General features: G+C 32.6%; 3 protein-coding genes across 3 annotated transcripts; 2 read left to right on the top strand and 1 right to left on the bottom strand.

The window, feature by feature from the left end:
- The first annotated feature begins 4,377 nt into the window (after positions 1-4,377).
- Positions 4,378-12,366, top strand: LOC144847698 (peroxisomal membrane protein PEX16-like). Its single transcript, XM_078704188.1, has 10 exons — positions 4,378-4,658; positions 5,172-5,207; positions 5,582-5,661; positions 6,385-6,518; positions 7,054-7,301; positions 8,615-8,758; positions 9,492-9,564; positions 9,846-9,965; positions 10,908-10,972; positions 11,398-12,366. Exons 1-10 carry the CDS (start codon positions 4,505-4,507, stop codon positions 11,457-11,459), a joined length of 1,116 nt encoding a protein of 371 aa, XP_078560314.1. The 5' UTR covers positions 4,378-4,504; the 3' UTR covers positions 11,460-12,366.
- A 674-nt stretch (positions 12,367-13,040) lies between these two features.
- Positions 13,041-14,854, bottom strand: LOC144847699 (large ribosomal subunit protein uL15-like). The gene is made up of 4 exons (XM_078704189.1): positions 14,800-14,854; positions 14,444-14,583; positions 13,534-13,705; positions 13,041-13,229 (listed from the first exon to the last, which is right to left on the bottom strand). Exons 1-4 carry the CDS (start codon positions 14,800-14,802, stop codon positions 13,101-13,103), a joined length of 444 nt encoding a protein of 147 aa, XP_078560315.1. The 5' UTR covers positions 14,803-14,854; the 3' UTR covers positions 13,041-13,100.
- A 194-nt stretch (positions 14,855-15,048) lies between these two features.
- LOC144848014 (E3 ubiquitin-protein ligase TRIM33-like) lies at positions 15,049-23,079 on the top strand. Its single transcript, XM_078704675.1, has 9 exons — positions 15,049-15,305; positions 15,707-16,091; positions 16,457-17,482; positions 17,615-17,840; positions 18,196-18,401; positions 18,809-18,923; positions 19,730-19,804; positions 20,072-20,224; positions 20,847-23,079. Exons 1-9 carry the CDS (start codon positions 15,179-15,181, stop codon positions 21,009-21,011), a joined length of 2,478 nt encoding a protein of 825 aa, XP_078560801.1. The 5' UTR covers positions 15,049-15,178; the 3' UTR covers positions 21,012-23,079.
- The last annotated feature ends 592 nt before the right edge of the window (positions 23,080-23,671 follow it).

The following is a 23,671-nucleotide window of genomic DNA, read 5'->3' as shown; positions in this document are numbered from 1 at the left end:
AAGACGGAGTGTTCTCAAGGATCAGAATCTATTAGTATTAGAAAACTCGGGACTTTTGCACTTACAATTGCTATTTTACTAGTTACGTATAATAAATAATCTATCATGAATTGTGCTAGAGGATTCAAGTACCTTGCTTAGGATTAAGATTCAGCATAATGTTAGCCCTAAGCTTACTCATGTTAATTCATGTTGACTTTTAAGGCTTTTACTTATTGACTTGAATTAATTTTAAAAGCTGTGGCATTTGTTCATAATGTATTCGTTTATTCATCTATCAATTTAACATTCAATGAGTAAACGTTTAATATTGTTAAGTACACCGCGAAGCAACTCAGCAATTAGAAATTGAATCAAAATGTAGCAAAGTTTGTAAAACGAAAATGGTATAGGCCTTCATTTCACCATCATTCATTTAGTTTTTCAGGACACTCAATATTGCAGTGTAGTTAAACTGTACTCATGTATAAACAGTGCTTATAGATTATTCTCATATTCATGCAAACAAAATTATAAACTATATCGGTAGTAATTATTATTTTAAGTAGAATTTTGATTGAATTTTATTATATACTTTAGGTTAATAACGGTTGCATCCTTAGTGAATTCAATACGCGTGTCTTCCATAGTTCAGCACGTCATTAGGTTCTATATTCATTTTCTCATTTTCATCCGATACCAGTTTGATGAATTACATGTTAATTACATTAATAGCGACAAGTAGAGGGAGATTTGGGAATATATGAATAGCTCATAATGATATTCCAACAGTGTATAAACTTAACAATAACCGTATACTCCCTGGAATTTCATTTAGGCGCGGCAGACTAATCTACCGGATTAGTGGCATACCGGAATAAAGCCTGTCACATGTTCAAATCCTGTCATTCCACGAATGAAAATATTTCTAGATACACTGTATACATTTTTTTCTATTTGACTTTCTTGGAATTTTGTAAACTAATTAAACTGAATTTGGGTTTATATAATAATAATAATAATAAAAATAATAGTAATAATAATAATAATAATTTATTTGGAAGCTACACTTTTGAAACAGTGGCACACTTCTTGAATGAAGGTGCGTCCATAATTATTTAACAATAGGCCTAAGGCCTATTTACAGTACAAGGAAACTTAAAGTAAATTATGTACAAGATATAAAAAAAAATAACATTAAAATATCATTGTGCGAATATGGAAAAAGTGCAAGTTGGAGATACGGAACCTCCAGAGTGACACTGATGGCACCATGAGTTTCACGAATGGGTAAAATACAAAGTCGTTATGACATAAATTTCTTGCACTTAACGTGAAGCATGACGTAAGATAATCTCTGGATATATATTCCACATCTACTGGAAGCCTCACCGACAATGTTATCTGCAACGACTCCGAAGCAGTTTATACATCAATAATGTTCTTGAATAAAAAAAGTCTATGTTTCGCTAACAGTATGTTGTTGAATAGAGTAGAATTCATGTTTACGCTAACATGTTGTTGAATAGAGAAGAATTCATTGAAAGCCCAAGTCATATTCAACTCACTCCGCCTCTCGTCAATCTCCCAACTCATGAACATATTCAACTCACATAAACCTTCATTATTGTATTATTTAGCAATATTCAACACTTGCAAATATAGCAATAGCGTATTGAACTATCTAAAGCTCAGATATTAACGCTCGGTCAAAGTATCTATTCCAAAAAGTCGATAGCATGTTCTTAATCTAGTGAAAAAGCTTCATTAGCAACATATTGGATTACAAAGACAAATATTATCATTGGTGCAGTCCAATTGTCTTTCACTAGATTAATGGTTTTATTACAACCACCCGTTCGCATACAATGTTCATCTTCTTTTAAGTAATTGATTCCTCGGTGTACCTATATAATAAGAATGAATTTGTTCACACAAAATGTGTGATAATTGGTTAAACGTATGCATAATTAATCCTCAGTAGACACGACCCACTTCTGTATGACCATCTCCGGTGGTAGGCCTTAGTGACAAGATAGATACGAGTATAATTACATCAACAGTACGCGTCACACCGTAACATCTGATTAAAAACAAAAGTCAAGAATGAAATCTATTAAAAATAAAGCTAAACAATAATTAATCGTACCGTAAAATTATGAATAGGAGATAACAATGGATCGATCGATATGCCTACTAACAAACTTATTAAAATGCTGTTTAGTCAAGACATGCGTAATAATGTCTATCCGTTGGTTTTTAGTCGCGTGCAAACGCGACAGTCTACAGCTCACTTTGTCGGTCGGTTGGTCGGTCGGTCGGTTGGTAAACACTAACTCAAATTTGAGCACGCGACTGCAGCCATGTATATGGCCTTGTTTAGTTTAGCATTGCTATTAGAGTAGGCCTAATGTACCGTCAAATGGTGTATTGTCTTCCATCCGTAAACCCAGAAGCTCAGAAAAAAGTTCCCCCTCTCTTTGGTCTGCAAAGTAATCTAAATAAGAAGACCATCTCGAAATCAAGGTAGGACTTATCTTTGAGATAGACTATTTGAATATCAAAGAAAGAAGGTGATTTAATGCCAGATAACTTGTGATGCAGATAAAATGAATGATCGAGTTTATACACACATTCATTTTACACAGTTAAAATTGGTATTTTTATGCGAAATATGCAAAACTGGCAGGTAATCCTCTAAAAATCGTATTATTTTAGTAGTAATTCACAAAATTTACAGTATTTGTTTCGAAAAGAAAAGCTCCCTCTTTAGTTTGCAAAAGTAATCTCGAAAGAATCCTATCTCAAAAAGAAGCCTACTGTAAATCTTCTAATTGTAACCCTGGGTTTTTATTCTTTGATTGTTTTTTAGGATGGGTTACTATTAGAAGGTGTTTACTATTAGAGTGGGTTACTATTACTAATCTTAAATTAGACACCTGAAAATAGTAACCCACCCCAACTTTTCCGGTCAGCAACTCATAGCAAAATAATAAAACAGTACCGTATGAATAAACAAATTTGTTTGAACTCTAACTTCATTTTATAAACTCAAAAACACTCAATCCTCCCCCCACTCCTGAGATCAACATGCATTATCTCCTTATTTTAAAAATACGGCTGTCATAAACTACTAGTCTTCATAATGTCATTTTGTCAATAGTTTTTGTGACTCTAACAGTGATACAGTAGTAACCCTCATGGGTTACTATTAGAGTAGTGAGTTATAGATTGACTTATAAGGTGGGTTAATATTAGAGTGTGGGTTACTATTAGAAGATTTACGGTATTCATTCGTTAATCAGTGAAAAATGACTTCTATTTATTGTCATTTGCATATAAAATATATATAGAAATTATGTTGAAAATAAGCCCACCCAAGAGTACTAAAAAAAGAAAAAAGCCCGTGGGTTTCTTTTCGAGCTTAGAGATATTATAGTTCACTATAATATCTGTATGATGTAACTTAGGTAAAGGTTTATAACTGTGAGACTAGTGAGCTTTTATGTCATATTCATGAAATATTTATGAGTCAAGTCATTATTAATCTTTGTAAAGCTAAGGCAGATTATTTCACTGGTAGGCTACCGTATAAATAGCACAGTGTTGGGTTTTTCTGTATTTGAAAATATATCGAGAAGGTTAGTTTTGATAACTGTAGGTGCGAAGTTTTTGAATGAGGTAATAATTGTGCCAATTTCGGTAGATTTCAGTCTGGTCATCATTTGAAACCCGGCCACGCATAATGACATAATGCACTGTTTGATATTATTGACATTTACGAATGGCGGTAGTAATAATATATATTCAAGGAGGGCGGCATAGATGAAAATGGTAGGCCTAGTATATGTTATACTCTTATTAATTGCTTCGTATTTTACCAACAGCGATCCACATGTAGAATAATTTCGGTTATTTCTGCCAAGGCTATCTAAAAATTGTTATAGTTATGTTATTACTTCATATCAAGGCCTAAAGGAGTTGTGGGTAACACTACATAGTTTATTCACTAAATACGTGGTGCACGTTTCATTAATAATTTCCGTGCCACGAAACATAACATAACATGGAGTGTGTTGCATCCGAACCCAATCATAATGTAGCGAATTTAACCAAAATGAAACAATACGGATAGCATTTGTAAACCAAGTTTAAAAGTGCTAATTTGACGTTCCAGCTCTCCACTAGACCAAGTCAGCATGGATAGGAAACATAAATTAAGAACGGAAAAAGAAAATATAAATCTAACCTAACATTGAATTAGGCTACCGTTATAGATAACTGATCGTTTCTACAACAACAAGAGGATGTTGTGAGTGTGAGACTTCGGATAAGAAGGCACTTTTAGCGTTCCATAATGCTAGAATGCCCTCGTTTGAAAGTTGACGGTGGTGTGTGTGGTGACCTGGGTAAATTAGAGAGCTGTAGTGGGCTAAGAATCCTGGTTGATCGTAGCCTACCGATAGGCCTAGGCCTACACATCTGTTTTTTTTTGCAGATAAATTGTCCAACTTACTAACAAACAATGGCTACTTCTACGACGTTAGATACTGTATGGGAGAAGGTATTTGAACGATATAAAGAGACTTGGTTATGGTATGAACAATGGGTATCAAAGAATCCGACAACTGTTGCTCAAGTTGAAAATACCTTCAGAATGTTGTCGTACATGATCGCAGGTAGGACTAACAATAATAATAACTAGGGCCTGGGCTAGCCTAGAACCATGTCTAATTCCTCCATGGTTAGATGAATCCAGGACGATTCGACCCAGAGAGAGACGATGAAAATTTAGCAGGCCCTCGATTCGATACAAAATCGTAATTGAATTTTATTTTATACTTGTTAAAGTTTATATATATATTATTGTTATTGTGTTTTGTTAATTATAAGCTAGCCTGGTTTCCAGTTGACGTAAGAAATTCTTTTTACATTGGAAATTGAATCAAATCGGAATGCAAGCGTAAACCATAAGAAAACAACACAATCGTAAGCGGATGCGGTTCTTACATCGACTGGAAACCAGGCTTTAGGAGCTAGGAACAATTAAACTAATTTGTTTCAAAAAATTGTTAGTACTAATCAGTTTTTATTTTGGTTCATTAATTTAACAGTATTGTTGATTTTTCCTCTATGTTTTTATATTCAGCCATCAAGTAAATTATTTATCCTTCTTTGTTTTCATGGTTTAGGTCGTTTTGAAGATTCGCAAGTCATGTCAGAGTTAAGTAAGTGATTAATTCACGAAGTGTTAGAATATTTAAAGTCTGATAATAAAAGGAAAACCAACTTTTACATTGCGCACTCTTTAACTTACTAAATATTTAACAATATTATTCATAAATCGACATGGATAAAAAAAATATAGTGAGCATTTCAATTTATAGAAATTAATAGTAAATAGTAAAATCAGGCCCGTAGCCTGAGGGTTTTATGGTTCGTATAAAAAAATATTATAAGTTGCATTTAATTGATTATAATTATAATATTAGCATTTGGCTTATTCGGAGGGATTTCCCTCCGTGCACGCCCCCTCCCTCCTCCATGCAGTACATATCCAAATCCATAACGATGTGTGTGATATATTTATTTTGTTTTTCAGTATTTGCAGCATCTAACCTACTTGTATTGTTCCATGACAACATCTTTAGAAAATCACTAGAAATATTCAAATCTAATATTGTAAGTGGTAATTTAAACAAGCTAGTATTTATTTTTTTATGCTCTAAGAATGATTCTTCGTTTTTTATTTTAACTGACTATTAAAACTTTACAAAACATGATGATGACCTCTATTGGCACAGGAAATTAAAAAATTTGCTTACATTTCGTAGAAATAAATATTGATTGTAATTGTTATTAAATTAAGGTAGGATTTTGATACCCCAGGAATATTGATGCATGCAATAGCAAAAATGTTTACGAATTTGTAACAAAAATAAATACACTATGTACATTTCTGGTATGAAACCATGAAACAAACTCTAATATTAATAAGGAAGAATGCCACACAGATGCCCTAGTAGAAATTAAACGAACAACAAATGCTCTCTCTCTCTCTACCCTTTTCACATATGGATGCATATAATAACAAGGTTTGATCTGATTGATTACACGTTTTCATACACAAACCATGAGAAATCACGACAGAAAGAATATTTGTGCGCTATTTGAAAAAAAAAGAGGCCTCTCATTGGTGTGTTTCTCTACCGAGATTTCACAGGAGTCCCTTGTAAAATCTTGGGAGATTTTTCACAAGATTGTTACAAGTTGTTACTTTTTGCAGGTGTGAAAAGGGTATTATAGTACAGATCAAGTGAATTCCTTTGGATATGTTTAAAAAAGTAATTTTAATACAAGTTTTCTTTGTCCGGACAATTTTCTAACAGTTGTTGTTTTTGACAGGATTTTTCACAGGCTAAATTGATGCAATGGGTGACAGTGATATCATACATAGAAGTGTTTATTGAGCTTGCTGCTTCACGTATTGGTGGAGAGTTCACCAGGTGGACTATGATACTTCTAGTTCAAATATTCAAGTAAGCATAATTTAAAAAATACATTTTCATTGAAAGAAAGTAAAAATATTTCAAAAGAATTCATCTTTTAAAATAGAGGTTAGTGTCAGGCAATCTTTCATAGTACTATAATAATTATAGCTAATATTTTTCAAATTTGTCCTGTATTGTACCTCAAAATTTAATTGACTAATACATATTACAGTCTTTTCACATCCTTTTGTATTTTTGCTGAATTTGAATATAATCAATAAGAGAGAATGATATGTTGTTGATTATAGAAGAAAATGGTCCCTTTTTCTTCATGAGACTTAGAACCACTATTGTGGTTTACATAATAAGTAACTTGACAAAAACTGAAGCAAATGTAGTAGGCACAAAATAAAATAAATTAACCTGGTGGTATCTCGCTGCTTAAAAGAAACTTGGTTACTATATTACATTTTACATAAAATTGTTAAAAGAAATAAAATATTGTAGGCAAGCAATGTTGAAAAACAAATGATATGTCGGAATTCATAATAATTTTAAATTATGCATTTTCTTCTTACTGTAGATCCATTTTACGGCTGATTCTCCTTTTGAAATATAAGTCTGGAATTCAGAAACCAATTGCAGTTAGCCCAGTAAGAAGAGAAGATATCAAAGTAGAATCTGAGACTGATGATACTCATGAGGATAAAGATTTAAATACAAGATTATCTTCATCATTAAGCAAAGGGGATTTAGAAAAATCCCAACATCCTACAGAAAAAGTATTTAAAGGCAAACGTTATGGTCGCACTGTAAGGACTCTTAAATCAGGTAAGATCAGATAAAACGATAAATTGTTATTCATCTTTATTTAATTATCTATTTCAGTTTATACATATTGACTGGACTGAGGAGCATGGTTAAAAAATATAGCCTAAAGTGATCAGGAGACTATATGATATAATATGTCTTCAGATCACTAAAGGCTATATTTTTAACCATGCTCCAATAAAAGCCCAGTCTATATAATTTTTTTTACGCAATTCAGTTGTAGGCTAGGCCAAAGCAAACAAACAACATGGACTTGGTTGGAGTAGGCCTAGCTACGTTTCGCTACTTAAAAGATTTACCAGTCAGTTAAAATATGAATAATCAAATAAAAGTAGGCTTTGGGAAAATTGATTGCATAGCTGGAAGCAACGATTTATCAAATGCAGGCCTTGATTATGTTTCCTTCATCGTATGCTGTGAATTGAAAGGTCCTGGTCTATTACATGGCATCTGTTTCTGATCAGCGGTCTGTAGTTATTGCCATGCCCTTGAACTATATACCGGCTAAACTGCCCATGTGTGTGACGCGGAGATTGCGTAGCTAGCCCTACGTAGTCTAGACTACGATGGTTAACTTGGTCGTGTAGATGGAGCTGAAGATTTAGTAAGTTTAGCGGCCAGTTAAAATATGAAGAAACAAATAAAGTATGCCATGGGAATATTTATTGCATATCTGGAAGCGACGAATTATCAAATTTAGGTCTTCTTCTTTGCAGCAAAACTGTGCCACTAGCTACTGTAGGCCTACTCCAACCAAGTCCATGTTATGCGTTCGATTCGGCCTAGCATATAGCCGAAATGCGTGGTCCGGTATATAAAACAAATATTTACTATCCTTTCATAGTGGCACTGTAAAAATATAGCTCTCTGACATCTGGAGATGTACTATACATTAGTACAGTCTCCAGATCACCTTGGGCTGTATTTTTAACCATGCCCCTCACTCAGCCCAGTAAATATTTGTATAATATACTGCTAGAACTAGATTTTCTTTAATTTCATGTGATTTGTGAATTTTCTTGAAAAATGTCCAGAGGGTTTATTTTAAAATGCAAATGAGTGAATTCACTGAACCAATAATTTTAACTTGTTCTACCACCACTAAGGAAGTTTAGTTTAGTATTATGGCTCACATAATACAAATCATACCAGTTGCTGTAATCATAGAGATATAAATTATTATAGTGAAATAAAATATATATCTATGCAGATGTAAAATGAAACCTTATTTTGAATACCAAATGATTATGTTTTGATCTGAAGTGAATCATTTGCTAAATTACATATAATTAAATTTGTCTTGTGTTTTACAGCACCCCCATTGAATCAAAGAACTTGGAAATTACCAAATGACAACATAGAGACCAGCAAACTGAAAGTTTTATCAGAACCAACAGTACTCGGCAAACGACGAATTATTGCTGAAAGCATCCACATCATTAGACCACTTATTCATTGTATCCTTGTATACAGCTAGCTAACTTTAGTCTAGTTCCTCATTCAAGCGCCTCAACCGAATTTGCAAGAATTACTTTATAAAATTAAAACATCCATTCCATAGATTAAATGAGTTACTTCCTCGCAAACAGGACATCAAATAATGTCTCTGAAATGTAAACCAGTTTACACTTCTGAAAATCCAAACTGAGTGAGTAAAAAAATTATCACCAAATATGGAATCTTCAAAGGATGTTTCCCTTGGTTGCGTCACTTGGAGAATCCGCCCTGGTTTCTTATTTTTGTACAGTTTTTTATATCGTGTCCCTGATAGTTCTTATTTTTGTCTTTTTATATTTCCTTGCTGTTCTTTTATGCCTATTTACATTTTGTAGAGTGTTTGTGTTTGTGTCCGTTTTATAATGATAGCTTTATATTTTATATCGACATGTATAATTGTTAAACTTCAATCTGTTAAATCAAGTTGCAATAATGAAGACCATGATATGATTTTTGTATTTAAGCTTGGTTCCCACTAGGAGGACACACCACAAGGACGTAAGTGTAAAGCAAGTAATTTGAGAAACTCACTTACATTTGCCTTTTTATTGGGAACCAAGCTTTAGTAACTACTGACTAAAATATTGTAATTGGTATGCCAAAACAACACTTAACTCCAGAAATAACAGTTAAGTATTCAATTACAACTATAAATTCCTGTAAATTATTCTTTACTTAACGTAATAATTGTAGTATCATCCACGTTTTGTTTTGGAATGAATTCCTGGACACCTTGGCTAATGTCGTTGGGCTTGGATTTATCTAGGTATGTACAGTATGTCCTTCACATTTCACATCTGGATTCACACTGAATTTGATTTGGTACAAGTTACAACCAAAGAAAGAACATTGGATCAAGGGTAATGAATACAAACACAGAAAATGTTTTCCAAAGCTTCAGTGTCAATGCTCCCAACTGCAAAGAATGCAATAACAAATATACAGTTAACTATATACTGATAAAGTTAAAAAATAATATTTAGTAAATAAATAATAGTTTAGTTTATAGAGTGAAGGTACTGTAATGTATTATTATAATTTCCGTAGTTTACATTTTATTGGCGAAACTGATGATTTGAACACAGAAGAAAAGTCTGAGGTGAGAAGACGAACAACGATGTTACTCCTTTACTTACTCAGATCACCATTCTTTGACAAGTACTCAAAGTAAGTACAGTACTTTTCTTTTGGCCTTATCATAAGCAGATCCATCACATGCGCAACAGGCAAATTCTGAGGGGGAAAAATGATTAGGCATATATATATATCTATCTATATTTATCAAACTCATTTTCAGTAACCAATATATTCAATATTACAGTAAAACGTCCAATTCACAAACGCATTTTCGTTGCGGCTCACATGTCGATATCTGGGCTGTATACAAGTTACAGGGACCAAAATTATAACAATTACAACATTATACAGTGACTCTATATTCATCCAGGGACCAAAATGCATAGTTATGAGTCGTTCACCCTCCCTTTGTGAGAATCCAGAATTCATTCGCAACTATATTCAATACAAGTCTGTCCACTGTCAGTCACTTTTATTGGGTTGTTGTGCTTAGATGAAGCCTTGTGCACATACAAGAAAAAGTTACAAAAGTTTGCAATTAACGATTTGTTGTCATTATTTATGTATACCTCTCTTGGCCCGTGGGGTACGTTTGACTATGTTCACGGAGACAGTACCGAGAATTGGGTGGAAAGTACAGCTTTTTATTCACTGCAGTACTGTATCCACTTTGAATAATATTGTCATCTTTCTTGCACTATTTGTCCATACACTTTTATGTTAGGATCTGCCTACTATATTTAAATTATTAAATACCGTATATCCTCTGGAATAATCCCCCCCCCCCCCTAGGACACGAAATTGGGCCCACTTTGGGGAGGGGGAGGAACTATACCCGGGGAAACCCTGGTTCAGGAAAAAAATGTAAAAACTCATCTGAACTAGCTAGAGAGAGGCCTACAAACAATCCAGATCAAAAGTCAATACTGGGACTACACCTGGGGATATGCCTATTTAGACCTAAAGTGGGATTATACCCGAGGATATACGGTAAATCTGCTTTGGAAATTTATGATTATTTTTTTTATTCAGAATAAAGATCTTACAAAGTTTGAAGGGCTTTTCAAAGCGGTTTCCAGCCTCCAGCCTGATTCTTAGTATGTATTTTCTGATTGTAATTTGTAGATACTGTACTGTAGTAATAGATAACCATTCCTTAGCGTATTTAATACATGGAATATTATACAAAATAAATATTCATAGAAAAAGAAAATGTACAGAATTCAGAAAAAAAAACAGTTTATAAAAGCACCAGGGTTTGTAATAAATGATTTTGATCTTTTAGTTTTACATAATGATAACAAAATTCATTTACTGTGTCTAAAGCTTTGTCTATACTATCAAACTTTATGCGACAAAGAAATGTGCCAGAATAATCTAGAAGATGCATTAAAATCTTTTAAATAAGAGTGTAAAGAATTGAATTACTGGGTTTGTGCTGGCAGTTTATACAATTATTTATTGTGTGATTATGTATTGAGGGTAATATTTGACAATCTCATTTTTTTTTGTAACTTTATAGACCCATTGATGGAGTACCTTCCAATTTGGCAGAAGATCTATTTCTACAACTGGGCAGTATAATTTTGAGGGAAATGAAATTGAAATCTTTTAACAGCAAAGACTATTTTATGTGATTGTGATCAAGTAATTTGAAGATCAAATTTAACATTTTAAAATTTTTATAATCTAGTCCATCTTCCAGCTTTCAACAGAGAATATTGTATAAGACTCTGGGCATTTTATTATGTAACATAATGGAGTACTTTATAATTTCTAATTGTCTGTGCCTATGGAAATGGCACAGGTCCCAACTTAGAACTTGAAAGAAAGCAAGAGATGGTGCTTTCACAAAAATATCCGCATCATCATCTATAGAATGAATGTTTATGAGTGCAATGGAGCAAATAATTTCATGAGGTGAACATTGCACAAATATACAAAATTCATTATTTGTTTTATAACTCCCACTTTTAATGAGAGGCTAGACCTAAACCATTTGAGAAGGCAGCAATCCAATTGGACGTGGAGTAGAACAATTATAGACAATGTTACACTGCAGGTTGATTTTCAAACATGCAGTTAGCAGCCTCGCATCACACGTTCTTCTCACTATGTAAGACAATATATACATATGTCTTTTGAACATCATGTGACCCACAATCATCCAATTAAATGACAAGAATCTATTCAATTGTGTTATAATAAATAATATGTACGCATGTCATGTCAAATGTGTGGTAAAGGCAGGTGAAAAATGCGTTATTAGTTAACTAATGACTTGTGGTAGAACAGAGAAGATATAATAAAATTATACAGATCAGGTCGATTAGAGAAATTGTATTTTATAGGCAGATAACTCAAAATATCAGGAAGGTCTGTACAACATTGATTATTGAGTAATGTGATTAGAACAATTAACAGTTTTTAAATTCCATGATTTTGACAGAGATCTCAAGAGATTGTAATAAATGTATTATGTATATATTGATTATGTTGAGGTGGATGAGTCCCAATTATATGTAATTTAAGTTTCCACATATGACTGACGATTGACTGTGTAGATAGTTTTTGCGTGGAAGCTATCTGGTATATTTGACTCTAAAACTATTAGCTTAATTTTTGTTGACTCATAAAACCTTTTTGTGATTATCTGCAGACCGGACGAAGATGGCATTCTTAATGTCCATTAGAACAAGGATAGTAACCGACTATAGTAAACTTTTGCATCGGGACAGTAAAGGGAATTTATACAAAGATTAAACTGCACATGCGTATAAGCATACACTCGGTTCCGCTCATTATCTTATACAGTATTATTATTATTACTGTATTTGGTTGATTTAACATTCCGTCTCAGAACAAGAGTCATTTTAAAAATTTCAACAACAAAAAATGGCCAATCAGTAGTGTGAAGAAAATGTCCATGTTTTTCATTTTAGCTGTAAAAACCATATTGTATTTAAATTATATAGTATGCATAAACTGTGAAATAATTTTCCATCCAAGCCCTCTGACTTTGACGTTTTAGTTCATCCTTTTGAACACGTCTGCCAAGCCTGTGTTTACAGCGTCTACGATCTAGGATGAGGCTTGCGTGAAACACACAGGACGATGCGAAAACAGGCTAATGCAATAAATAAAATGAAACTCTGAAACAACAAGTGCTTGTACACGATCTAATTTTTTATTACAATTTTATTAATAACAGTTTAATACTGTCATCTATGCGACAAGAACGCAACACCCGCCAACCTTCTTGATTTTTTCCTCGGCAATTCTGCTGAAGAACTTTGCTTTTACAATCACTGGTTGCTTTGGCAGAACACCTTTTCCTAAAACTTTGTAATATCCCTGAAAGGAAAAATAAAATCATAAGAAAATATGGCTGACTTTCGCTAAATCACACATTGCATTTCAGCCCTCAGTTAATACTTCTTAACATAGAGGTTTTCAACAGCATGTCAGAAGTGCCAGTCGGAAGATAACATATTTAACCAAGTTTTTTTTATTAATGACTATAAAATGGAGCCAGTCAGGAATCCCAGACGAGGGAGAGCAGTGGGTGGCCAGTATAAAAAGTTTTTCTTTATAATGTGCTTGTATTTATCTGTAGTTAATTACAATTGTACTATACAGTAAACAGATTTTTACTTACAGCTCTGACTACATCAATGACTGGGGCTTTGTCTGTATTCTTTGCTCCGTTTGTTCTTGTCTGTTCACTTACTAGAGACCAGATCTTATCCAAGTTGATGGCAGGTCTGTGATACTTATTCTTTGTAAGATGAAAGTGTCTCATTCCTACTTTACCAAAATAACCTGGATGGCTGAAGAATAAAACATATTGGTTAATAGTCAGACATTATTCAATTTAATTGGATGTGTTATTAACAAAATGAAAGTATTTGGATCAAATCAAAAGTATTTCTTAAAAATACAATGTGTCATGCTTACGACAAGTCGTAATTTACATACTTCACAAGCTGTGCTTATGACAATCTATCAATACATAGAGGGCGCTCAACATTTGATGTAAACAACTAATAGATTATAAAATCTCATTGCTGTAAATGAGCCGAATGTGTGGATTAATTTACCTTTGCCTTTATTGAATGGCTTTAATAGATAGTCACAGCATAGCTTGTGTCATATCACAGTGCTAAAAATGTTAGCGTTATGAGCAATTTGAATAAATCAAAATACTCAATTTCAAACTGCGCAAAGCATTTTTCAGTATTATTTGATAAAACCAAAGCTCAATAATCTTACTTACTTTATAATAAGTTACAATATCCTGTAGTAGATAGGCCTACATTATTAGTAATAATGCAAGTAATGATAATTATTTATTAATTAATAACTTAATAATATAATAAAATGTAGCTTGTGTTTTTTTTTAGTAGAGCTGTCTGTTGGGTAGCTTTGGCTAGGCCTGTCAAGTAGCCTAGCTACCATCGGTAACACTTCTACTAGGCCTAGGCCCCTACTACTCTAACCTAAAGGTAAGCTAGGTAAGGCATGCATTGTACTTGTTTGTAATGTAGGCCTAGCTAGCTCAAACTTACTATTTATCAAACATAATCCTGTGGTGATGTTGACCACCGGCGTTACCACGACCACCAGGATGCTTTCGATGTTTACCGATACGTCCATGCCCATGGCTCACATGGCCTCGTAATTTTCGGGTCTTCTTTAGTTTGGTGGTCTAAACAAATAAAGTAAACTGTTTTCACATACACCACGTAAACAGTAACATTAACAGTTTATATTTCGATGGTCATATTACTTATATTTTGAAAAATACTATGCTATATATGTTAAATTATACCAGATGTATAATATTTCAACAAGATATTTTCCATTTAGTTGTATATTTGTGGGATTTTACTCGATTTTGTTAACCTAATTTGAAACAACATACCATTTTGCAATTTTGCCGAAATGAAAAGGTCAGCTGAGTTAACGCAAAGGTCAAATTACATACATTTTTTTTACAATCAATAGTAAGTTTTTACCACTCGATAAAAAACACAAACCAAACTGAAAATAATGTTTTATTTATATTATATATTTTTAAAATTATTTGTTGATTAATTGTTTGCACACAGCAATATAATTTTAATACTTTTTTTCAATCAAAAAGCCTGAAATTTTAAAAATGGTGGTGGCCGCCTCTGCTGGATGTCGAGCAACTTTACGCGGTAGAAAATAGACGTACAGTATTTTGTTTACGTTTTTGTTTGTTTATTTATCATGTAAATATTATATTCATATGAATACTTAGATTGAATTTGTTAAAAATGGATCATGTGAGCATTCCTTCGTGTCCAATTTGTAAGCAAGAGTTGGCATCAAGGCAACCAAAGTTGATGCCTTGTCTTCATACAGTCTGCAAGACCTGCATTCTAGTGATTCCAGATACCTCGAGTAAGTAACTGTTTGTTTGTGAGACCGGGCATACATAAAACCAAGGGCCCAGGCCTAGGCCTAGTCTGTCAATCAGTATCACCATCAATGATCCTCTACGTTAAATAGAACTCTGTACTGAGTCTAAGTATAAGCTATTATATGAATGAGCAATTATTAATTATTAATTCAACACAACAGTATTATTCATTAAATTATTTTTTTCATTAATAAATTATTGAATTGTTTTGTGTGTGTTACTGAGTTACTCTACTAGCTAGATAGGGCCTAGGCCTACTGTACTGTCTGTATTATTTATTTATTTATAAGTCTTATATTAAAGTTTCTTTTCTAACCTATGCCTAATCATTCCATTTATTTTGTTTACATTTGATTTGTAAATTTTCTTGTTGTTTCTTCAGCATCAAGGTGTCCTGTTTGCAACCAAGAATGCCGTAATTCCACTGATATCATTGATGATTACTTTATCATTTCTGCTGCTATCAAGTCTGAAACAAATAAAGAGACATTATGTACAAGTTGTGAAGACAGTGCTGAAGCTACATCATATTGTCAAGATTGTCAGGAATGGCTTTGTGATGCGTGCGTCCAGGCCCATTTCCGAGTACGTGTCACCAAGGACCATATCATAAGTCGGAAAACAGATGCAGAAAGAGCGCTAGCTCGTGTTGGCGACAAACCATTGTTTTGTCCTAATCATAAACAAGAACAACTACAACTTTATTGTGAGACATGTGACAGGTTAACTTGCCGGGACTGCCAGCTTTTGTATCATAAAGAACACAAGTATGGATAGTCAGATGACGTTATAGTTTATGCTTACTTTAATGTGATATTTTAAAATGATTTACTGTATTTCTAAGTGTGTTTCAGACCTTGTCTTTTGAAAATCATAGGTGTGCTACAAATTGCATTCCTCAATACATTCAGGGGTGCTGTAGGTGTGCTGTTTGTATTTTCGTGTGTAGAAGTTTACCAAATTTAAGCGTGTTGTAAATCGCACTCCTCAAGGGCAGTTTAAGAGACAAGGCCTGGTGTTTGAAATAACTTTGTTATACTGCCTATCCTATTTTGTTTTCAGTCTTGCTTTCCCATTTTTGTACTGAATGATATCCTATTAACTAATTAATTTGCATATGTTTATTTTCTAGATATCAATTTGTAAGCGAGGCATCTGCACGTCATAAGTCATCTTTAAAAGTGCTCGTAAATAAATTAGGAGAGAAACAGCAGTCAATCACAAAAACAAAAGACACTATTAACATGAAGATTAATGAAGTGAATAAAAAACAAGAGCACACAGTCAGGAGTATCCAAAACCTGACATCAAAAATTGTACACGAAATTAATGAAAGTGCACGCCGGTCTATTTCTGAATTAACAACACAGTGCGACAAAAAGCGAAGCATGTTGTCATTGCAAATGCAGGAGGCTGTCAAACTAGAGAAAATATTGCAACATTGTCTTAAATTTACATCGCAAGCTGTTCAGTCTTCCAGTAATATTGCACTTTTACAAACTAAGAAACAGATAATCAAACAATTGATTCTTGTGTTAAGGACTGGATGTACAAGACTACCAGTTACTGGTTTAGATATTAATTACCTGTTGAATTTGACCAGTCAGTCATTATCCCAAATAAAGAATTTTGGTACATTAGTAGTGAAAGAACAACCACTTGATATTAACCATCAGTCTTCAACAGCACCAAACCCTCATCTTAAAGTGCAACCAAATTTTTCTCTTGCAATGGGACACAATCGTGGTTCTTATCCGATGCAGGCAGTGGCTCCAATCCATCTACAACGTACAACTGTTACAACATTACCGCAAACATCGCAAGCTATACAAATGTTATCTCAAACGAAAAACCAGACAAACTCCCGATTTGCTGGAATTCATAATAGTAATCTAGTACACAATCCTCTCTATAGAGAGCGGGTTGACAATCTAATACCTAAAGAAAGATTGAATATGATGTCACATGTAGCACCAGTACAAAGTACAAATAATAGTTCACCAGGTGCCGCCAGTTCTTCTGCATCAGCAAGTCCGAATACACCATTGATAGAACTCAAGAAAGAGCCTACATCGCCAGTGCAAAATCCACCGGCTACCTCTCCTTTTGTTGTTGACAAACCTGATGGCCAGGCTTTGGCTAGAGAAAATCAAGCAAAGTAAATGGCTGTTTGTTTAACTTTGAACATTTGTTAGTACACTGAAAAACTTCCATCATTATGTTTTAATTACAGTAATACTGATATGTTTAACATTACCAATTTTAATAAAATATTATTCTTTATTTGTAGGAATTCTGAGAATTCAAGTGACAGTGGGGTATCCTTTGCTCCAATTCGCATTGAGAATGTTGTCAGTCTTCAAGTAAAAGGGGAAGTAAAAAGTGAAGAGACATCATCTTGTGCTATGATGGCTAAAACAGGTAGCCAGCCACCACCACCATCATCAAATGATTTACCAAGTACCAGTTCTCCTGACATTCAAGGACCATCATTTAGTATTGATAACACTGTAGATGTAAGTCAGTTTTACAATTTATTATAATTAAATAGAAATTAAAAACAATTAAATTCAGATGTATTTGACAACTTTTATTTGTAACATTACTAATTTACAGGTTCTTTCAAGTGCACATGATTATTTTTGTGTACAGTGGACCTACGGTTTATAGTCCTATTCTACCTCCAAATCCATGGAGCGAGTGAGCTTCGAACCCCCTATATATTACACTTCCACTGTCTTATCTGCTCGGCCAATCACTCTGCAGCACAATTGTGAAATAAATTTAATTAAGAAATGAATAATGGCCATGATAACAATAATATTTGACAAGTATATACTGAACATAAAATAATTATTTTATTTTCTGTAGTCAATTTTTACAACTAAACCAACTTTTGAAGCACCTACTAAAACAGTACCGCAAAAAGCAGGCCTTTCATCTAGTCAAGATAGTAATGATCCTAATGAAGATTGGTGTGCTGTGTGTAAAAATGGAGGAGACCTACTATGCTGTGATAGCTGCCCTCGTGTTTTTCATCTTAATTGTCATATTCCGACGCTTCCAGACACACCAAGGTAAAAATATTCAATTAAGATTACCATTTTTATTCTATGTACGGTACAAAGGGGTGAATCCGATGGGAACATGCTGAAATGTGTATTCATTTGTGTCTACACTCAAAGTGTTTATCATCCAATACATCATTTCTCACATTTACTGACAGCATGATTATATACTTTAATCTGTCAACTTTATAAACTGTGTAGATTAGATACAGTACAGTACCTCTAGTCTAATTTACTGTAAAATACCTAATGTTATTTATCTATAAAGATATCAACTTGGTTTGTCGGTAAATAATGATACTGTGCTTGTAGATAACGGCAATTTTCTAACCTTTTTAGATTTTCACTTGGTGTTATTCAATTCATTGTCATTATTTATTACGTAAAATATGGCTGTTTAACATTTTGTTTTATAGTGACGCATTTGAATGTACTCTATGTAAAAACTTTGAAGATGATGATGAAACTGAGACAATAAATGGTTCGCAAAAGCGAAAAATTCAAGATAAATTATCGCAAAAGTACCAAGCAGTAAGCTATATTATGGTTTATTATTCGTTTATAGTTTTTATTTTTTCAATTCTATGTTTTGATTTACAATATGAAATTGTAAAAAAATACACATATTATTTCCTTTCTTCAGTTCATTTAAAGATGTATTGTCCCCCTGAAAAAATAATTCTTAGAAAATTTTTTTTTTAATATTCCAGATTAATGTAACACAATAGTTATCCACTTTGACCAAAAATTGGATCGAAAAAAAATGTATTTACGTGAAAAAATGTGATTTAAAGCAAAAAATTCTCAAATTGGCTGCCAGCCAATGGATTTTTGGTTGAATTTAACCATTTATTTTGTCATTTTAAAGTGAAAACATTATTTTTTTCATCGGAAGTGATTAACTTTATTAAAACTACAAAATAACATATTCAAAGTCTGATTTAATTAATTTTCATTTTTCATGTTTTTGGGGGACAATACATCTTTAAATGTTAATATTGTATTTTAAATCCACCGATGTATGTTTCAGGATGGTTTCAGACATAATGAAAACTACTTTGTACATTAATTACACGAGCTGGGTTTTCTATACAGTATAAAAATATAATACATTCTCCAAACAATAACATTATTTCAACATTAATTATCATCATTATGTATATTTAGAATTCTTTATTTGTACTTAAACACAATTGGTGTTAACAATTAAACAAAGCCTCTTTTCCACCTAACATGGGGGCTTTCTTGGTAAGTGTGAAGTGAGTCAAATAAAAGAATACTTGGCCTATTTAATGGATAGCTGTTATATAATATTGTTGTTTCATTATTCATTTTAGGCGTGTGAACGTATTTTGCTTGAACTGTTTTGCCACCCATCAAGTTACCCATTTCATGAACCGGTTGATAGAACAGTAAGTGTTACAGGGTTTCATACAACATTTTTAACATGACTTCAACATTTACACAGTGGCTGAATATACTTCAGCACATCTAGTTTGATTGAATATTATTTAGATAGGAAGATTCACTTTCTATATGTACAATGATTTTGAGCATGTAGATTGTAGTATTGGTACTTTTCTTATCATATTCATGCTATAGATTAAAAATCTGTTTTCTGTTTTAAATTTGAATTATATTATGGAAAACTGATTGATTGATTGATTCATTTTGTTTAGGTTCCTAACTATTACAAAGTAATAAGTAAACCAATGGAGTTGGTGACAATTAAAGAGAAGTTAAAGCCAACATCAGTTGCACAATATGAAACATTAGATGACTTTGTAGAAGATGTCAAGTTAATGTTTAGTAATTGTTTACTTTTTAATGGCGTAAGTACCTCATTCATTCATATTTGTCGCTTTTTTATGGATGTCTTTGTGCATGTGGGCGTGTCAGCTTTGTTAATCCTTTGTTAAGCTTTCCACCCAGCAACTAATAACTATTGTACGAATATTCTTTAATTATATTAATAACTTAGGTGTATATAACACATTATAATAAAGCCTGGGGCGTTTATTTGAATAATATGGTACAAATAGTGAATAGTTTATGAGTTGAATTTTTAGAATATTTCCAGAGTTAAAAAAAGATTGACTGTTTAATGAAGTAGAGCTGAGTTAAATAGGACAGTCAGGATGGCAATGAATGAAATATTCTGTCTGTTCAATGAAGTATACCAAACCTACTGTTCTAAATTGAACTTAAAAAAAAAAAAAGGGGGTGGGGGCGGTTAGCGCTCCAATTTTGGAGTAAAACAGTTATAGACGGTTCACGCTGATCATTCAATAACCTGTTTCTTAATATTTTTACGTTCAATAGTACAGTTCATTAAACTGATACGTAATTAACCAATCAAATAGTAAAGATACACTCAAGTGACTTGTTACAAAATTATATAAATGTAACCTTGTCATTTTAATAACAAGCATTTTAAAACTACTGTCATTACAGGAAACATCAGATATTGGCCGTGTTGCTAGAAATATTGAACGTTTCTTTTTGAAACAGCTGAAGAAATTTTTTCCGGATTATACAGATGACATGTCAAGCAATTACCAAGAAGACCGCTTCAACAAACGAAAACGGCGCCCTCAAGATATTTTACACATAAAATAGGCTTAGCCTTTTGACATTTTGTGATGTAATTAATTAATAGTAGCTTTTAAATAAGCGAAAAATGAATTAAGTTTATTGAAAATAAATTACTATAATTTTAAATAGTTAATGGTAATTTACAGTGTAAATTATTGAGTGATCAATTTCACTAGAATTGCATTAACAGCAATTTCTTACCAGTGAGAAAAGTAATATACAAACGAAATGGAGAATTGTGAAACTTGTTGCTCTCCCAGGCCATTGGAAGTAGCTCACCACCTCCATTTGAGTTATAGTGATTTAGAGAACATTAAGTTTGGTTTCCACTTGGACTCAATACAACGACATAGGCACAATGCAAGTGAGTTGACCAAAAAAAAAGATTGACTTGTTAGCAAACAAGATGGAAGATGTTGACATTTTTACGATAGGTACAGATTCGCACAGGCATTCTCTTACGAGAGTTCAGCCCTGTGATATGTCCTTCCCGCATGTTTAATTTTATTCAGCTTAATTAAAATCATTTTAACTACAATTAGTGTAACGAAGTAGGAATAAACTAAATTAAACTACAGTAATTAACATTATTTATTATCATCACATGTTACACAGAAATTGATTTGCTCATCAGTTTGAGGCCATGTCAATGCAAGTGAGTTGACCAATCACAAGCTACAGTTTTAATGATCCATGGTCAAATTACTTTTGTTGCGTCCAAGTGGGAACCAAGCTTTAGATTATATTTCCAAGTATTTTGAAGGGCCATTGTAAATAAAAGTGTGTTAGTGAAGCTGAAGCCATACACTTATTTAATTGTTTTTATTCTAGAGGTTTTCTCTCTGATTTAAAAGCTAATCTTTGCTATACAGTTAAACTGTTCCTTTAATTTAAGGCAACATTTTATTTGGCAATAGTTGAAATGGCTAGCAATTCATTTGCCAATTTAAACCTGAATGTATATATTTGTTAATAATGTGCAGTAGTGTTCAGTGTACTGTTTGGTATTCTACTTCATTTCATATTGTTTGTTAATATTTTTTACTATAGTTAATGTATATATCTTTAGATGAGATTCTACGCAATTCAAATATGTCTCCTTAGGATTCAAATTGAAGTGTTTTTTAATGATATTGAGTAAAGCCACAAACACCACAATTGTGTAAAGTTTTGTTGCTGTTAAAAAGTATTAAAATGCAGCACATTGATGAAAATCCAGCCACCTGTGCAATGTTTAAAGAATGTTATGACAAATATGATGGAACAAACATTGTTAACTTATTTAATAGAATATTTTTTTAATGACTTAAAGTTAATACTATTTGTTACAAAAATACATAGTAATACAGTCAACACTCCAAATACCGGGAAACCTTTGGCTGGACAAATATGTCTGGTTTTCGAGAAATTATTTTATTTTGAATGCGTTTTGAATGATTTTTTTTACCTCAAGAAAAGTGAGGTTTTGGGGAAGTTCCGCTTTTTTAGAGACTCTTGTATTGTCTGTACTGTATATTATAGTGTAATTTTTTTGCTGTAAATACATTAATTTCTGTAACATTATTCTTGTCAAAGGTTGCTATCAGGTCAAGTGCAATCTAATCCTGGACCAATGATGTGAAACAGGAGCTTCATTATATTGATTCACACCTTAGTATCTGAGCAACAGTGTAAAATGACATATTAAACAATGTGAAATTTAATTACATTAAACTAAATTAAACTAATTTGTTAAAAAAATGAAATTGACATTATTTATTATCATCACATGTTACACAGAAAATTCAAAATAAATGTTACAATGGTAAGCATCAAATCAAATATTTTCATGCTCTTGTAATTTAACTGATTTAATTTACTAAAGTTTTGTATAAAATAGTTTCAATGATGACTTATACATGTTAGCAAACAAGATGGAAGATGTTGACATATTTTTACGATAGGTACATGTGCCCCTATGATATGTCCGTCCCGCATTTTTAATTTTATTCGGCTTAATTAAAATCATTTGAACTACAATTGGTGTAACTAAGAATCAATTTTCTTGAAGAAATAAGAAATAAACACTTAGGATTAAACTATGACGAGTGGCATCGTTGTGTATTTTGTACTGAATGTTACAATACAGTATTCTTTCAATACCTCGTATTTTTACGTAACATACTTTTACAAGAGGAAGCAAAATAATGTTTTCACATTACATATTGATTGATCCCTTTTTTTTTCAGAATAACACAATTCTATGTCATAAAAATATTAATTCAAAGAAAACGAAAATTGCACTAAAATAGGATTTTCTGTCTGTTAGTGTTTGTCAAGATATTTGAGGACAGATGCTGCGAGGATGGGGGCTTTCTTTTTTATTTCTGATCTGTATAGGCCTACAGGGTATTTGAGCTTAAAGTCTACAAAATATTTAAAAGTTTAAGTAATCCTATTTCTCGAGTAATGAATAGTAGGCTACTCTAGCAAGCAACATTCAAATGGAGAATGGTTATTTTAAAGTGCAATAAATAATTGCGACTATTTCGCACTTGGTATATCGTCTCCACTTTATAATATTTGAGGCTCATTGTAATAAAGTTGTCACGCTTTGTAAAATTACAAATCTTCCCTAGCCCAATCAACTCAGTTTCTTGCTGCTTCAAATTTAGCTTCATTTATTTAATTCTGTAGCAATCCAA

The sequence above is a fragment of the Antedon bifida genome, chromosome 7 (assembly GCF_963402885.1).
Source record: "Antedon bifida chromosome 7, ecAntBifi1.1, whole genome shotgun sequence".
Lineage (NCBI taxonomy): Eukaryota > Metazoa > Echinodermata > Crinoidea > Comatulida > Antedonidae > Antedon > Antedon bifida.
This window is presented reverse-complemented; position numbering and strand designations above follow the sequence as displayed.

Coding starts and splice junctions, on each gene's coding strand:
- LOC144847698 (XM_078704188.1), top strand. CDS start 4,505: ATGGCTACTTCTACGACGTTAGATACTGTATGGGAGAAGGTATTTGAA. Junction 7,302..8,614: donor TGTAAGGACTCTTAAATCAG/GTAAGATCAGAT, acceptor TGTGTTTTACAG/CACCCCCATTGAATCAAAGA. Junction 9,966..10,907: donor TTCTTTGACAAGTACTCAAA/GTAAGTACAGTA, acceptor TTTTTTATTCAG/AATAAAGATCTTACAAAGTT.
- LOC144847699 (XM_078704189.1), bottom strand. Junction 13,706..14,443: donor AGGATTATGTTTGATAAATA/GTAAGTTTGAGC, acceptor TTTATTCTTCAG/CCATCCAGGTTATTTTGGTA. Junction 13,230..13,533: donor TCATTGATGTAGTCAGAGCT/GTAAGTAAAAAT, acceptor TTTTCCTTTCAG/GGATATTACAAAGTTTTAGG.
- LOC144848014 (XM_078704675.1), top strand. CDS start 15,179: ATGGATCATGTGAGCATTCCTTCGTGTCCAATTTGTAAGCAAGAGTTG. Junction 17,841..18,195: donor GTATTGATAACACTGTAGAT/GTAAGTCAGTTT, acceptor TATTTTCTGTAG/TCAATTTTTACAACTAAACC. Junction 18,924..19,729: donor TATCGCAAAAGTACCAAGCA/GTAAGCTATATT, acceptor TATTCATTTTAG/GCGTGTGAACGTATTTTGCT.